This window comes from Dermacentor variabilis, chromosome 3, assembly GCF_050947875.1.
Source record: "Dermacentor variabilis isolate Ectoservices chromosome 3, ASM5094787v1, whole genome shotgun sequence".
Taxonomy (NCBI): domain Eukaryota; kingdom Metazoa; phylum Arthropoda; class Arachnida; order Ixodida; family Ixodidae; genus Dermacentor; species Dermacentor variabilis.
Window position 1 is genome coordinate 124,551,587 of NC_134570.1, and position 16,448 is coordinate 124,568,034.

General features: G+C 46.3%; 1 protein-coding gene across 1 annotated transcript; it reads right to left on the bottom strand.

Annotated features, from left to right (window-relative positions):
* Positions 1-5,765: 5,765 nt before the first annotated feature.
* LOC142576261 (alpha-L-fucosidase-like) lies at positions 5,766-16,237 on the bottom strand. Its single transcript, XM_075686305.1, has 4 exons — positions 16,031-16,237; positions 15,198-15,651; positions 11,603-11,890; positions 5,766-7,088 (listed from the first exon to the last, which is right to left on the bottom strand). The coding sequence occupies exons 2-4, from the start codon at positions 15,536-15,538 to the stop codon at positions 6,311-6,313; spliced, it is 1,407 nt and encodes a 468-aa protein (XP_075542420.1). The 5' UTR covers positions 15,539-15,651; positions 16,031-16,237; the 3' UTR covers positions 5,766-6,310.
* Between the last annotated feature and the right edge of the window lie 211 nt (positions 16,238-16,448).

Genomic DNA, 16,448 nt, shown 5'->3' on the forward strand with positions numbered 1-16,448 from the left:
CCTCCAACCTTAGTCACTAGGCCACGCCAGTGGAAATTGCAGCTTGCTGACTGGCCGCTTTTTATGGAAAACGCGAAACTGGAAGTTGTCTTTTCAGAAGAACAAAACATTGACGAACTTAACAAAAAAATCACTCAGGTCATAATCTCTGCAGCAGAAAAAGCAATACCGCAGTCATCAGGTATTGTACACAAAAGGCTAACTCCCTGGTGGACTACCGAGTGTACCGAAGCCAGAAAGAAGCAAAATAAGGCCTGGGGAATCCTACGTAGGTACCCCACTTATAGCAACCTTTTATATTTCAAACAGGCCAAAGCGAAAGCACGTTTTATTCGAAGAAATGCGGAGAAATTATCATGACGAAAATACATAAGTTCAATCAATAGTACCGTCACATCAAAACGAATGTGGGACCAGGTGAGAAAATTTAGAGGAGAGTACTCATCATACACTATACCACTACTTACATGTCCAGGCACACAAACAACACTACAGGACCAGGCCAACTTATTAGGTGAACACTTTTACAACATTTCTAGCTCAGCACACTATTCAAATTCATTCTTAAAATATAAAGAATCGGCGGAGAAACAGAGACTGCCCACCACTGGGGCTTCAAAGGAACCCTATAATAACGTCCTCACAATGCAAGAACTGAACAGGGTTCTCTCGGCCGGTAAAAAAACAGCAACAGGTTTTGACCGTGTCCACTACACAATGTTGACACACCTATCTCAAGCATCAGCAGAAACACTTCTTAAATTTTTCAACAAAATCTGGGAATCTGGAGTAATGCCTACAGACTGGAAAAATGCAGTAATAGTGCCTTTTTTGAAATCAGGTAAACCCGCAACGTCCCCAAGTAGCTACAGGCCCATTGCCTTAACAAGCTGCCTAGCCAAATCCTACGAAAGTATCATCAACATAAGGCTCACATTCATCCTTGAATCAAGGAACTTAATAGACGTGCACCAGTGCGGATACAAAAAGGGCTGCTCGACAACTGACCACCTCGTACGACTGGAACATGAAATACGTAAAGCGTTTCTACACAAACAACACTGTCTCACAGTATTTTTCGATCTAGAGAAAGCGTATGATACCACGTGGAGGTATGGAATTTTAAGAGACCTGGCTGGCTTGGGAGTCCGTGGCAGAATGCTAAACTGTCTATCTGATTTTATGGCAAATAGAACATTTCAGGTGCGTCTCGGCGCAATACTTTCACGTACATTTACACAGGAAAATGGCGTTCCACAGGGTTGTATTCTGAGCACGACACTCTTCATAATCAAAATGAACTCTGTTAATAAGATCATACCATCCTCTGTTATGCACTCCATATATGTCGACGATCTGCAAGTTGCTTGCCGCGCCTCAAATCTATCCACTTGCGAAAGACAACTACAAATAACCATAAATAACCTTACACAATGGGCTGACAAAAATGGATTCCGTTTTTCAACGGACAAAACTGTTACAGTTCTCTTCTCCCAGAAACGAGGATTACACTTGAACCCAGTTCTCACATTGCATGGTACAACCTTGCCGGTCAAAGAACACTATAAATTTCTAGGCGTAACGTTTGACACAAAGCTGAACTTCCTGGCCCACATTAACACAACTAAAAGTAAAGCAAATACAGCATTAAATATCCTCAAGGTGCTATCACACAAGCACTGGGGATCTGACCGAACTTGTCTACTACGTATATACCGGTCCCTCGTACGTAGCATCCTCGACTACGGTAGTGTAGTTTATGGTGCAGCTAGGCAGTCATACATCAAGCGACTCGATCCAGTTCATAATCTCGGCCTACGACTGGCAAGCGGTGCCTATAGAACATCGCCTGTCCAAAGTTTATATGTTGACTGCAATGAGCCGTCCTTACAGCAACGCAGAGCACTGCTTACACTTTCCTATGTACTACGAGTTCGATCATCACCACAACATATATGCTATAACATCGTTACACAGTGCATATCAAGGATACACTACACAAGCAAACCGAACATGATTCGGCCACTAATCTTACGATACGAAGAATACTGTCAGGCTTATGATGTTCCTCACGAGGCCCTGCAGGTTGCGGAAAGGCCACCAAGATTGCCACTATGGTACAACTTTTCACAGCTATGTGACTGGACACTAACACATCTAAAGAAAAAAGACATCCCACAAGAACACATAATACAAGAGTTTCGAGCTATACAAGAAAAATATAAACATTACACGTAATTTTACACCGACGGCTCCAAAACACAAGAATACGTAGGTGTCGGAATAATTACGAAAAATTGGCAAAATAGCATTCGGATAAATAGTTTTTCTTCAGTGTTTACTGCCGAAGTTTTCGCAATATGGACGGCAGTTAAAAAAATTACCAGTGACAAGAAGACGAATACTATCATATATACCGATTCGTTAAGCGCACTCAGAGCTCTAAACCTTAACTCCGCTTCCGAACCCCTACTTGGTGACATCCTAAACATGTTGGCTTATAACGAATACGGAAGAACCATACGATTCTGCTGGGTCCCAAGCCATGTCGGGATACCAGGGAATGAAGCTGCAGATAGATGCGCGTTCATGGCAGCACACAAAGGTATAACGCAAACAACACTTCCATACAAAGACAGTATCCGAGCTATTCAAAAGGCCCTGACATTAAAGTGGCAACTAGAATGGGACTCTTGCACAAATAACAAGTTACACACAATAAAACCCGTGCTTAGAGAATGGAAGTCGTGCTGTCACCAGCAACGCTTCTATGAGGTGATCCTATGTAGACTCCGAATCGGGCATACACACCTGACACACAATTTTCTACTCCAAAACGAAAACCCGCCAACTTGCGAGAAGTGCCATGAACCACTCACCGTAATGCACATTATTATGACATGTCCAAATATTGAAACACAGAGGCAAAAGCTCTTACAGAACCTTTATAACTTACACATACCTTTACACCCCGCCTCAATACTCGGAGATGAACCGCTAGTGCCTTTCGCTGACTTGTTCAGCTTTCTAGAAGAAACCGGTTTTTTACACAGACTCTAATATACCGCACCTTCCACTGCTTTAACATTTGAATTCTTAATATCTTGTGGCTGGCGCAGCATGGCCTTAGTTGCTTTTGCGCCATTAAACCCGAATTAACTAACTAACTTTTCTACCCCTTGGGCCTTTTGCCTTGTTGTTTTGGACAGTACATCAGCAGCTACGACTTGGCGGAGGAGCCCTTGAAGCCTGTATGGTCGAGGTAGGCCTCAGCGGTTTCGACTGCCTCCTGTAGAGGCATTCCATAAAGCCGTCAAACCCCGCGGAGCACCAGATGGTGATGTCGTCCTTGTATACTGTATTGTTGAGGCGTTGTATCATCGAGAGGCGTTCGGAGAGCCCGATCATCACAAGGTTGAACATCTTCGGCGAGAGGACGGAGCTCTGGGTGTGCCACGCTCTCCGAGCGGGACTTCTTCCGACGTGAGGACCCAAGTGGCCCCGGCGTCTATGATCCTGTGTTCCAGCAGAAGCATCGTATCCTGCGACGAAATGCCGGGTCCAAAGCCGATAATGTGGTGTGTGAAATAATCCTGGTCTTCGAGATACCAGTCGACTCTGTTGAGTACAGCATGCTCGACCACCTTACCCAAGCACGACGTGACCGAGATGGGGGGAAGGTTATCGACGCCAGGCGCCTTGCCCGGTTTTGGAATGAGGATCGAGTGGGCGAGTTTCCAGGCGTCGAGTAACTTCAGGAATACGGTTTATCGGTACATAGCTCGAATAATATTCGCATTACCTTCAACGGCCGTTGTGAGATGTGTTATGCTGTAATTTTTGCTAGTTATAACCATACATAGAAACAATAAAGCCAGAGAAACTATAGGAGAAAATACTTATGTCTAATTAAAATGTACAAATAAGATAAACGGGAAATGAAAGTAGACGGAAAGCTAACATGCCGCAGATTGGAGCCGAAGGCACATCTACCGCATTACGAGTGTGGAAGGGATCGTGGGGGGGGGGCGGAGTGCTTTTGAGCTTGAGCCCCCCCCCTAAATGTTTTTCGTGCTGACAAGCACTGCCGACCAAAACAACCCCCGGCGCTGGAAATCATTCTAGATTTTGTCTAGCATGTCTTTTTGCTACTCGAAAAGACATTTCGGCGTGATCATTGCAAACTCTGGCTGGATTTCGTGACAGCGCCCGTGCACCGGGAGTCACATAATGCAAGGAGCCCCATCTAAGCATCAAGTCTCAAGAGCTAGCGCTTCGACGGCGAGCGGTCTCGTCGCGGCATCACTCGGAGGCCGCGGAATCTAAGGAGCGCTTGGATTTCAATTCCAAAACTTTGTGGGTATAAGGCACTTCTAAACTTTTGATGCGAAAAGTGCATTACCATTTCTAAAGTCGTGCTTTAGATTTTGAATTCCGGAACTTTGTGGGTTTAATCTCGTTATAAACATTTGACGTCAAAGGTGCATTAATTTTCTAAAGTCGTACATCGAACCATGCAGCGAGACAAGCCAAATCAACACACTATCAGACAAGTCGGCAAAGAGAGCAGCGAGGTCTGATGAGACGGAGCGTTGTGGTGGTTCAGCTGTGCCATCATGTCACAGAAAAAAATATAATTTTTCACCGGCGCAAAAGCATCCATGTAAAGACACTAAAGCCAACAAAGGTAACTACGTTCTTATTTATTTTTTCTCCTTTGACTTTTATTCGCGAGCAGATGATGGTGGCTCAGTCTTGTGTGCGCAAGAGAAAAAAGCGTTGAGCAAGCGCGCCGCCTTCCGTCATGTTCGATTATAAGGGGGAGAGGAGGGAGAGAGGGAGGGGGGGGCGGCGGGTCTTAGGATTTTGTGATCTGTGATTTTGCAACGTGTTTATTTGCGTTGTTTGACGCATTATATACAGTGGATTTTTCTTAGGTATCTAGATACATAGATACTTACCTAGATTGTGGTTGGCGCATAACAGCAGTATTCGCTTTTGCGCCATTAAACCCTACCTACCTAAACGAAGAAGTCATAAAAGGACTTCCTCGTTCCCAGCAATGAAATTGTGAAATGACTTACCCCATGCTTTAAATCATCAACATCTTTGCATGCATTAAAATATGAACTTAAGAATTACATTTTGTTTAATTAGTTGCCCTGATTAACTTACTTTGTATAGAAAGTGTGTACTTCATTTGATAAATAGGGCTATACAATTTGGATTGGTAATCTGCGAATTTTTTTTAATTTTACTTGCATGACTCCTTGTATAAAAATAGAATGTATTCCTTTTCTCTACTTCGTTCACTCTTTATTGTAGATTGCATGATTTTACACTGCTGTATTAATTAATCATTTTATACCAATCTTCTTGTTATGCGAGGGTCCCGCTGCAGTCGTTTGTCTTTGGGACCCTCGCCTAAAAACCAACTATGTATCTTGAATGAAAAATAAACTGAAACTCAAACATTCAGCTTCGACCACTCGTGTGCTGTCGATGTAGTTCGTCAATTATTTTGTGTGCAAAGTACCCATATATCCAAGTGTGCGCCGATTCGCTTTTTATAAATACGTAGGCGAAAGAGTGGGCGAAAGTTTGCGTGCCTGTCGGGGTAGATGTGTGAAGATAAATTGCGCGAAACTTACTATGACAGGAACCGGCGCTACACCCTTTGTCATTGTTTAACGATCGGTACTCACTCTTGCCAACGTTCCAGGGTTGATGTCTTTGCTTTGGAGGTTAGCGATACAGCGCTGGCGGGCGAGTGAAGTCTTTTATTCTCGGTCAAAGCCATGTAGCTCACCTTGTATCTTCGAGTATACTGACTGCCACATTAGGCGAAAATTCCATGAATTAAAGTGAATGGTCGGAGCAATATCTGGGTTCTGTGGCATAAAAGAGTGGAGAAGATAGCACAGATGCGTCGTGTTTGCCGTTTCACCGTCGTCCCGCTGTCGCCATTCTGTAGCCATCTGGCCGTCTTCGTCACGCTGCCGTGATCGATTCTCTTGTCGTCATGATGTCTTGCTCATGCTGCTGTTGTCACCTTCGAATGTTTCTGCAACAATTCTCCACATTCTGCTCCTTTCGCAGGACCTTTTCCTTAAGCCTTAACTAAACTAATGCCAAGTTGTTGCAAGCTGAGCAACACTTGCAATATCGCAACACGTTATTGCTTATTTCTGAATTGCCGCTGTCACTTTGGACGAGTATGCGGCAAGGGGAATTTCTTTCAGTATGAACGAGACCATGAAGTGGATGAGAGTCGTTTATCCAAGACCAATAACATTCACCTAAATCAAGGTTAGATGGCACCTTCAACCTTCAGCACCCATGCCCACGGCGTGGGCAGTTTATCTGGGGTGAGCTTGGGAAAGAAGACAGTCGTGCCCTTCCTAGCTGCTGGCCGTTGGCCCACTTCTGCTAAAGATTGATCTGACGCCCAAGTAAACGTTTTTTCGGTGGGCAACCCAAGCATGGTAACTCTGCTTTGCGGCAACAATTCCAAAGACTCCAGGAAGAGCTGCTCGTTCTTGGGCCACCTCATCACGTACACGTACACCACGTCAGCCTTGGCCGTGTACCACACGTGCGGCGTGGCCGTGTCGTTCTGGTGCTTCCAGGGCCGCGATCCGTAAACGGCTTCGCCGTTGACCGCAAGCCACGCCCCCAGCTGAGTGAGCCGCTCTTCGAAAGCTGGAACGATAATGCCGTCCTTGGTCGGGCCGACGTTAATGAGAAGGTTGCCGTTGCAGCTGACCGTGCTGGCCAGGATGTCGAGGAGCTCGCCGATGGTGCGGTAGTCCAAGAGGTTTGCATCGCGTCTGTAGCCCCAGGAACGCTTGTCAATTGGTAGGCAGTTCTCCCACTTGTGTGGCTGAAGCACGCCCGGATTGAACTGGTCATCGCAGTTGAAGAAGTCGCCATGCTTGCAGCGCACGCCTTTGCCCCAGCGGTCATTGACTACCACGGTGGAGCGGACGGGGCTGTCATTGTACAGCCAGGCGAGGAAAGACGTGCTGTTCCAGTAAGTGTCGGGCGCTTCCCATTCTCCGTCAGACCACACAATGTCTGGTTCGTATCTGCACGTTCGAAATAAAGACGGTCATATTGTGTATAAAGTCCTGAACCAATTCGGCCAGCGCTGCAAAATCATGTTCGTCTGTAAGCACACGCACAACGCGACATATGAAGAAACGTGATTGCTAATGTACAGATTGTATATAATTAAGGGACAATGCAGCCAAGTCCAGGAATACAAGTGGCATCTGAGACCGCCACTGCGGAACACAAATTCATTTTGCCGAGTCTCCCTATCAAGAGTCTGGCATGCGCACTTCTAGTACCATTTATTATGTCCCATTTATTATTATTATTACGTCTGTATGGGCAGCTGTCTCAAAAATTCTCCTTCTCTTCATCTATCGCAGAATAGGATTTTGTCTGCATAAGTTACAAGGCGACCTCTTCCTCTTTTCACCATTGAAGAAATCCATCCCCCTACCCTGTCACCCACCGCGACTATTTACGTCTCGATCACACAAGCTGGACTGGAAAGTCTTGACTATTCGTCTCATTGAAGCTCGTTCATCAGTTAGAGTTAGAGTTAAAGAGCGTCACAAGTGTTTAATTGACAGCGCATACTAATGCTGCCGGCGACACCGCCGCCATGACAGCATATCTCACCCCGCTCCATGAAGAGGGAGGGAGAGAGGGTGAGCATGCAGGACACGCGCACCTCCCCCCATTCTCGTCTGTTTTGTTATGCATGGACTTCTATGGATAGATTGAGGTAACTACTTCATTTCACTTAGTCATACAGCAAAAGTAAAGCAAGGAATTACAAATTTTACAAGACGCCAATGCGCAGCTCTCCCTTTCCTAGTACTCTTTGCAAGCGCTGATTGAAGATATATCAATGCAATGCACACTGATGTAGAAAGTTACCCGCGCTACCAACCGCCACTCGTATGCTGCAAATGCTCGAGTTTCCATATTTACCAGAGGAAAAAAATTGAACATATTACGCACACTCGTGTGTTCCCTTCAAGAGTGAACCATACTGTTGCACATAGAGCACAATTTGCACAAAATGACGCTGTACTCATGCGTGCATCGCGAGTCATTCTTTTAGGTCTCTGTGGTTACGCAGATATTCGATTTTCGTTCCGTATAGCTTGACTAGGAAAAAAATATGTGCTGTCTAATGTGTGCGAGTCTAATGTTCGCTAATTGGGGAGCTTATTTGTCATGCGACATAATTGCCGCATTCCCCTCATCCACTTGGGCCTTTTTCCCTTACAAAGACCTCGAGCGATGTTTTCCAATGTTATCGCCACTCATCATGACACTATTCGATCAGGATACACAACAGCAGCGAGACTTTCATCTTCCTTGTGGTGTTTCCACCAGCCACAGGTGCGCCTTACTATTCTGGGCATAACTAATAAAATGGTCAATCACCCAAGACAAGTTTTAAAAAAAACAACGGTAGTGCTTCTGAATGAGACACATGGGGACTGAATGCAAATCTACATGAAGCTGTCTCAACCGCCACCTCAATAGGTGCCTTTGTCATTCCGCCTATGACCGACACAATTAAATTTAAATTGTCGCCTATAACAACATCTAATGCTGCTGCACAACGGGTCCGGGAAGAGCGACCACGCAAATAGGCCATATTTTACGACTCAACAACAGCAATTGCGAGTTTGCAGTTTGTCCCGAGCTAAAGAACTTACCACCAATCGGTACAGTATAGATAAGAAATTATCACCAATGAGCCCGTGAGAAAGGACATGGCATAATATTTTAGAGGCTGCCAGGAAATACCGGTATTACCGTTAATGACTTGGTGACGAGGCAGCCCAGTCCGCCCATAAAGAAACCCGAGTGGTTCCGATGCCACTATAAAGAACCGACGTTGCAAGACAACTTTATCTCGCAGCTCGGACTATAACGCAAACATTTTGGTCGTGTGCTAGTTTCCCCTTTGTGTCACCTATGTAAACTTGATCCTTCGTTAAACGGCCCCTCACCAGGCCACGCAGCAAATATTGGTTATGGCTGCAAGTTGTCGCGTGGTCTCTAGGTAGCGTTCTAGAGCTAAAATTTCCCAAATTAGTTCATTTATAGCAGAGATAGAAATGTACCAAGTGCGGCGAACCCATGATTTCAGGAGGCGAGCGTCGCCGCCAAAATAGACACTCCCTTCACTTGCCCCCGTCTAGACTCCGAGGCGAAATTCCTTCCCTGCGTTCCCCCATACTCGAGCCGGAGTACTGCGTGACGAATACGTCACGAGCCCCGCCTTCTTTCTTTTTCTCTCTGTCGTGTTTTTTGCTGAGTGACGCCTTCCCGGTGACGGTCTCGCGCACGCCCTCTTGCGTTTGTCTCGTTTCGCGCAGTGGACGATGTTGCCCGCTCTGCACAAGAACAGCTGATTGGCGGTTTAAATGAGTGCCACAATCAGGAGCACTGAGGCAGACGCGAGATGACGAAAGCGCATAACCGCGGCGCTGGAACACGGTAGAAAATGACATAGTTTCGTACTCTGCGAGGGCGACCGCACGACGTGGAAAAAAGCCGATGAAACGGAAATACCTGTCTCTTGCTGCGGTAAAAGGTTAAACAAAACAGACATTTGGTTTGCATGCTTTATTATTTCTCTAAATTTTAATTCGTCTACTGAAGCAACAGATTAAACAAATAACTGATGTTGCCTTGAATAATTATCAAAGTTTAGCGTCCCTCTGAGGGACGTCATAGCACTGTCATGTACGCGGGCCTCCTAGTGTGATCAACGTCGACTCTCCGGCTGGGTGCGCGTAACCCACTCCGAGAAAAAGGGGAAACAGCGTTAGGTTTGAAATTCAAGCTCTTTTCGTGCCACTTGGGGATGTAATACTTAGCAGACACGATCGTTAGCGCGAATTGTATGCACTCCGCTGCCAGCTCAAAAGGGCCATACCTGGTGAAGGGGCCTTTTAATGCTGCAACCGCCATCACAAATATCCTTGCTCCCATGCAACGTTGTTATTGGGTCGCGGTTGCACTGACGAAAGCATACTTGTTCCACATAGGCATGTCTGGCACGCACATGTGCGAGTCCTGCGGCACCGAAGCAACTTCTCGTTATGACGTCCAGCGCCGCCTTCTCCGAATAGAATAAAATTGGCCGGACTCAAGACCGGCTTCAGAAGGGAAGAACTATAAACCATGGCCGAGCGCGTCACTGGTGCAGGAACCGACGAAGGCGTTGCTACAATGCTTGAAGCCGACCAGTCTGCGCGACAATTTGTAGGCTTGGCGTGCTCCTTCATGCGTGCCCGCGACTAGTGCATGCTCTTTTACATTCTTGTTTCAACTTTTACGTTTTCAATTTTAGCAATGCAGAGTAGAAAACAGGACGTGTGTCTGGTTAACCTTCCTGCCGTTTCTTGCCTCCCTCTTTCATGGGTATTCGAAAGGCCCACCTGTATTAAAAGCAACGTAGTGTGCAGTAGTATGGCGGAATTAGCAATCAAAACAATTCGGACCATACGATTGGCAAGAAAAGAAGGCTTTAGCCGAAGTCGAAGGAGCGAAAGGATCAAGCGGAACCTTCCTGAATGAAAACTGTTAGATACATGCGTATAGCGGTCGGCGTGGTGTGTACTGTGCTATGGAATGATTCGTGTGGTGGTTGTGCTGATGTAGTATGAGTTATTTGTATACGCGGGAGGAGTACGAGCAAAGAGAGTTCCTGAACATATACATTCCGCGCTGACTGCCATATAATGCTACATGCATATATTCGACAGTTCCCGTTTAGGGAGCTTCCGCTTAATTTGCTTGCATGATGCCCGGCGCGGCATAAGCAACGCGTCGATTCCCTCATATATAGCGGAGGAGGGACGGCTGCGTGCGCACGCCTAGTTAATGCACGAGTGGCACATTTCCTCGTACTTGGTTCCCTTTAGTCACCTTTCATCCTCGCCATTCGGGTGTTTACCAAGGCGTCCCACATTGCTTGCTATCCTCCTTTTAGTACAGGCTTAGGCATTTGGAACCCAAGTTTAGCACCTCCATTTCACATACGGCGTATGGGGAACGGAGAAAGCGGACGGGCTCGTAGAATGGCTTTGCGCCGGCGCGTCTATTGTCATCGCGAACACTGTACTCTGTAGGGCAGCTATCAATCGTGCACACAATCGGCTTAACATGCGCATTCTGGCACTCTTTAGAGAAATAGATTTTTATGGTTTCACATATAATTTTTCGACCGACTCGCATATAATGCTACGCATTAAAATGATATACGGCGTTAGCACACCGGGGTGAATTCAGTATCAACTGAGGGGCGCGTTCAGCCGATCGTTTTGATGGACGAGCTTCGTGCGATGTGTCCCCGTCTCGTTCCGAAGGGGACACTAATAGAATCATCATTATCCGCTTATACCGGTGATTTACTGTCTCTTGCGGTCATGCTGAGCGAGCGCAGGCAGCAGGTAGCACAAGGTGCTGTGAATTTTTAGTAATATCTTCAAACCCATCTACTGATGATTTAGCATAGCAAGGACCAATAAGTCATTCATTGTAATGTGACCGTGATCACCTATTCACGATCTCCACCAGTTCCGGAATGGCCTTGGCGGGTGGAAACAGGGCAGTCTCGAATCCGGATGCCTTGTCGGCCAGGTATAGCGGGTGGTACCAATCCATCATGGAGTGGTACACGCCGAACCGCATTCCTCCGCGGATCCTAACAGCATCTGCCAGGTCCCCCACCAGGTCCCGGTGCGGTCCCACGTCTTGGGCGTTCCAGTTCCACGAGACGTTCGAGGGCCACAGCGTGAAGCCCTCGTGATGCTTGCCGGTCAACACCACGTACCGGGCTCCCGACCTAAATGCGCATGTGAATATAGCTTCAGTACAGAGGGCGAAAACTAGGTGATATAGTGGGATCATCAGCCTTTGTTTAACAGCTTCGAACACTGCAACTAACACATGTTCCCTGGTAACAACTACAACAATTCTGTTTCCTCGAGAAGCGGGATGAACCAGAGCAGCCAAACCACACTCTTCCATCAAGGAAACGCTTTTTTTTTGCGCGTAATTCACAAGGAAGAAAATAAGCTTGACGACTGAACAGACAGCTAACTAACAAACATTTGGTTTTGTTACTTGCATAGCAATATATCTTTACAGGCGAAATGGTGAAAAGAAAGGATAAAATTTACATTTTTTCCTGCTTTCGCCTCTGAATACACATATTGTGGTGCCAGAAATAAAACTAGAAAGTGGTTACCTCTCTGTCCTGTCGCATTCTTCCCTTCTTCGTGAATTGTCCACAAAGTAAGGCGTTTCCTTGATCAAAGAAGATTACACCATCCAGCCAAAGCAGCTCATATATGTTAGAGAGCCACACACTACATCTTGTTACTCAAAAAAAAAAAAACTGAAGCTACAGCTAGGGTAACTCCGCTTCTCGAGATTGCTTACTTGAAAGTGATTACGTGGCTTTCCGACCAAATCGTAGTACTAACATTGCTGTTAAAATCTGGCTATTGGCCAGATTTTAACAAAATTTATTTTTTCGGTCATTTGCTTTAGGACATGGTGTTGCGATTGTGTACCGTCTTGATATCGTACATATATTAGTGAAATCATGAGAGCTATCCCCAGTGTCGAGATACTTGTGCCACAAATGTACTACGAAAACAACTGATGTCGCGTTTAATGTTGTTCTGCACGGAATCGAGGGAGCATTTCGGATAAAATCTTAACGCCAATGTATTACACGTTCTCGGCGCGTTCTCTTGAATGGAGACGACATTGCTACTGCCCGGTTTATATATCATGTATTGCTCATCGTTCTATAGAACCCTTTTATTCTGCATTCCTTCGATGAGATAACTATGGGCAATTTAATTATATGTAAATTAAGCTAGTGATACCTTTACTACTATCATGTTCGACTGTTCAGCTCTGCGGCAATATGCCAGGCAGGGGAAATCTGGTAAAACAAAAAAATTCACGCAGAAACTCCTCTGGGTGTTGCCTAAGTATGCGTAAACATTGTGTCACTTGCTGATCTCCATGTCCCGGTGTCATTATTGCTTTTATCAAACTTTATCCGACCAGTATAAAAGACAGCGCCGCGGCGACACGAACTGCTTCGGACGACGGCGCAAGGTGAACTGATGAGGCAAGCAAACTACTGGAGGTGGCGGCGCCAGGTGCGCTGATGACGGTCCGATCATTATAAGCCTTTGCAGTTCCTTGGCGCCTTATCCAACCGCGTTATCCATCCAACCATAATCAACCGTGACCGACCATACTCCGGCGGCGGCTGCGTATGGCGCGACCGCGCGGGCCTCTATATTGAGGGCGGTCTCCAACTGGGACACAGTGCAACGAGTGTTGATACTTTCTTGCGCGTCGTGTTCTCGCAGCTTAGTTCGTGGTGAAGCGAGAGGCAACAGGAAGGTCGATTCGCTCGCTGCTGCCTGCACTATCTTGAAAGCGATCATCTTACGTGACGGGTGGCCGAATGGATGGACGGACATTTTTCCTCGTTTGGTAGGCATGTTAATGCTTACGCATTTAAAGGAAAAGCTTCCACTGTACAGTGGCACGAAGCTACGATGGAAACGCAATTGGGTTTCTCAGAACAGTTTTTAAAAGAGTTCGTCCTTGTCAATGCATCCAACCCGAGGGCAACGCAATTCCATGGCGGTCTCTCTACCATTACGTTTTCTTTTTTTTTTCTTTTTTCTTAACTACGAAGACTTTTTTCGTAACCATACGAGTGTCCTTCGTGGCTCTGCACTATATTTTATGGTGGATGCCAAAGGCTTCGTGAATTCGGCCCCAAATATAAAAGTGAACTTGACCATTGGCGGACCTTCGCTAAAAGAATGCATAGCATCAGGATTTGCTGCAATTTTTTTTTTTACAAACCATTTCAGTGCAAGACCATCTTTGGAATACGGGCCCAGTGATTAAAAAGTATGTAATAATTGTGCGAAATTGTCCATAACCTTCACGTTCTGGTAGCAGCTGCTCCGAGGAGAGATCTGCTGCTGGAAACTGCTGCATACAGCATGACAGATATTTTTGCTTACAAGATCTAACTTGAATCACCGAAAACAACAATTAGCGTAAAAGAGCCATAGTCTGCGCCGCTGGAAGTTTAGTGCCTACTACTTGGTGAAATACGCAACTGTTTTAGGCTAACCGAATTCAGGATTCGCTAAATTATCTGCGATATCTCACTCTTAAATGCTAAGGGTTAATTTTTTAGGTTATAGCAACTTTGCAAAACTGCCTGCGGCAGATTTTGTGGCACAGTTCCAATTTCTAAACTAATTGCTAGAAATTGAATAAGTAAGACCTTGGCTGATAAATTTATGGCACGTATTGCAATTTACGAAGAGTTGTCCGTGAGTTTGTAAGGCCTGTCCATGTGGAACGAATTCTGAGAATGGCGCCGCGTTCATGATATGCACCGTCAAGCTTGCAGTAAAAGTGGTTTGTTCTTCCCCTTAATTGTTTTAACAAAGCACCGTTTTATGTATTGAAGCATAAAAATAACTGGAACACCAATGTGACTTCGCACACTATGGGAATGAATTCATTATGCAGAAAAGAAGTGAGGCGTGCAGACAGGACACAAAAGTAGAGAAGTGGACAACACGTGTTGTCCACTTCTCTACTCTTGTGTCCTGTCTGCACGCCTCACCTCTTTTTTGCATAATGAATCCTAACCAACTAGCTCAGCTTTCTATCGTTCTATGGGAATGAACATCTCGAAACCTGTATCATCCGGAGAAATCGTTCCAATTGGATGCACCTCACAAGCTCACCGGCTACAGTTCAAAAATTGATGTACAGTAAATTATTTATTTAAATACGTGTTTTGTGTATTTGTGGCAATTAGTCAGCTATGTATTTTGATTTCTCATAAAAGTAATGTCCACGTCTTCGAGAAATCCAGCTCAAGAATTACATCACGTTAAACAGCGTAATACAAGACACAGGACCACGTTCTGCGCTTTTTAGCAGGGCCGGAACACGGACAAGTCCGGTTTCAAACCCTACTCCAAAACTTAATGCGCACTTTCTGCCACAGGTGATTTAAAAATATTGCTGTCTAGCAAAACCAAAACGCTCAGTATCGCCATGCCACACGGCTGCACTGCACTCACTTGGCGAAGATGTCTGCCCAACGAACGGGGTCGAAGAACTCAGCCGTGAACTCTGGGGCGAAATCCTGGTACGTGAAGCCCGGTCTGTAGTTGCGCGTCATGAACTCCACGTACGCGGGCTGCATTTCATGCCAGTTGTGCCAAAACCACTCGCTCCCGAAGCTGGGCACCGAGAACACGCCCCAGTGTAGAAACACGCCGATCTTGGCCTCGTCGAACCAGGACGGCAGGGGCCGAGTGTCCAGCGACGACCAGTCGGGACTGTAGCGACGGGCACGGGACGAGCCCGCCGCCGCGGCCATCGCGAGTAGAAAGAGCCCGCACGAAGCCGAGAGGTTCATCTTTGCGGTTTTCCCTGCCGGTCGCTCACCTTCGCGGCACTAGTAGAACGCGGTCTCTCCGACGCTATGCCTTTTCGAGCCGGTCCCTTTCAGTGATGCAGAGTTGGAGGCACCTGAAATTGGTGATCGCCAGTCGAAGCCTATATGCGGACACTATTCAAGCATGCTAAACAACCGAATGCGCAGTCTTGTAAGCGAGTCCTGCAGCCTGAGACAGAGTTTGTGTCAGCGTCAGCTCAGACTGCTTTTCATTAGACACATTCGAATGGTGAATGCAGTCCTCACTGCCGGTGGCGCTCAGTTCAGGGAATTAAAAGCGTCCCCTTTCGATTCCTAAGCGTTGCGTCCACTGGCTGCCGGTTGTTGGGGCAGAGATACCGTGGCTCACTCAAGAGAAACGCAAACTTCTAGCAAAGCGGTATTCTGCGGTAGATAAAGCCAGTTTTTTCGATAAGGCTCAGTGAGACGAAGAAGAGAAAAAGCTTCACTTACGCCCCGAATCGCCAATGGGATAAAGCCGGCAAAAGTGTGAGCGAAGTCGCCGTCTCATGGAGACTGTGTGTGTTTTTTTTTTACTTTAAGATGTAGAGATTCCCACTTGCTATGCGACTCATCTTGAAAGTATAAAAGCGCGGAGTAAAAAGAAAAAAGAACATAAAATCGGGAAGGGCAAGATCATGTAGCGGGAGGAAGTGTGTTCGCACACTTCTCGGCAAATACTCTTCTCTCGATTTTACTCTCTCTGGTGATAGTCGATGGGCGTTTCGCCCGCAGGCAAGAAATCAGGCCCCTATCTTTCACATGCCTCGCCAGGACGTGAGAGCAGCTCCGAACGACGGCTGTGCGCGTGCTACAGAACGGATAAGATATAACAGAGCCTCAGCAGGAAAACACTCAGCTCGACGTCCAG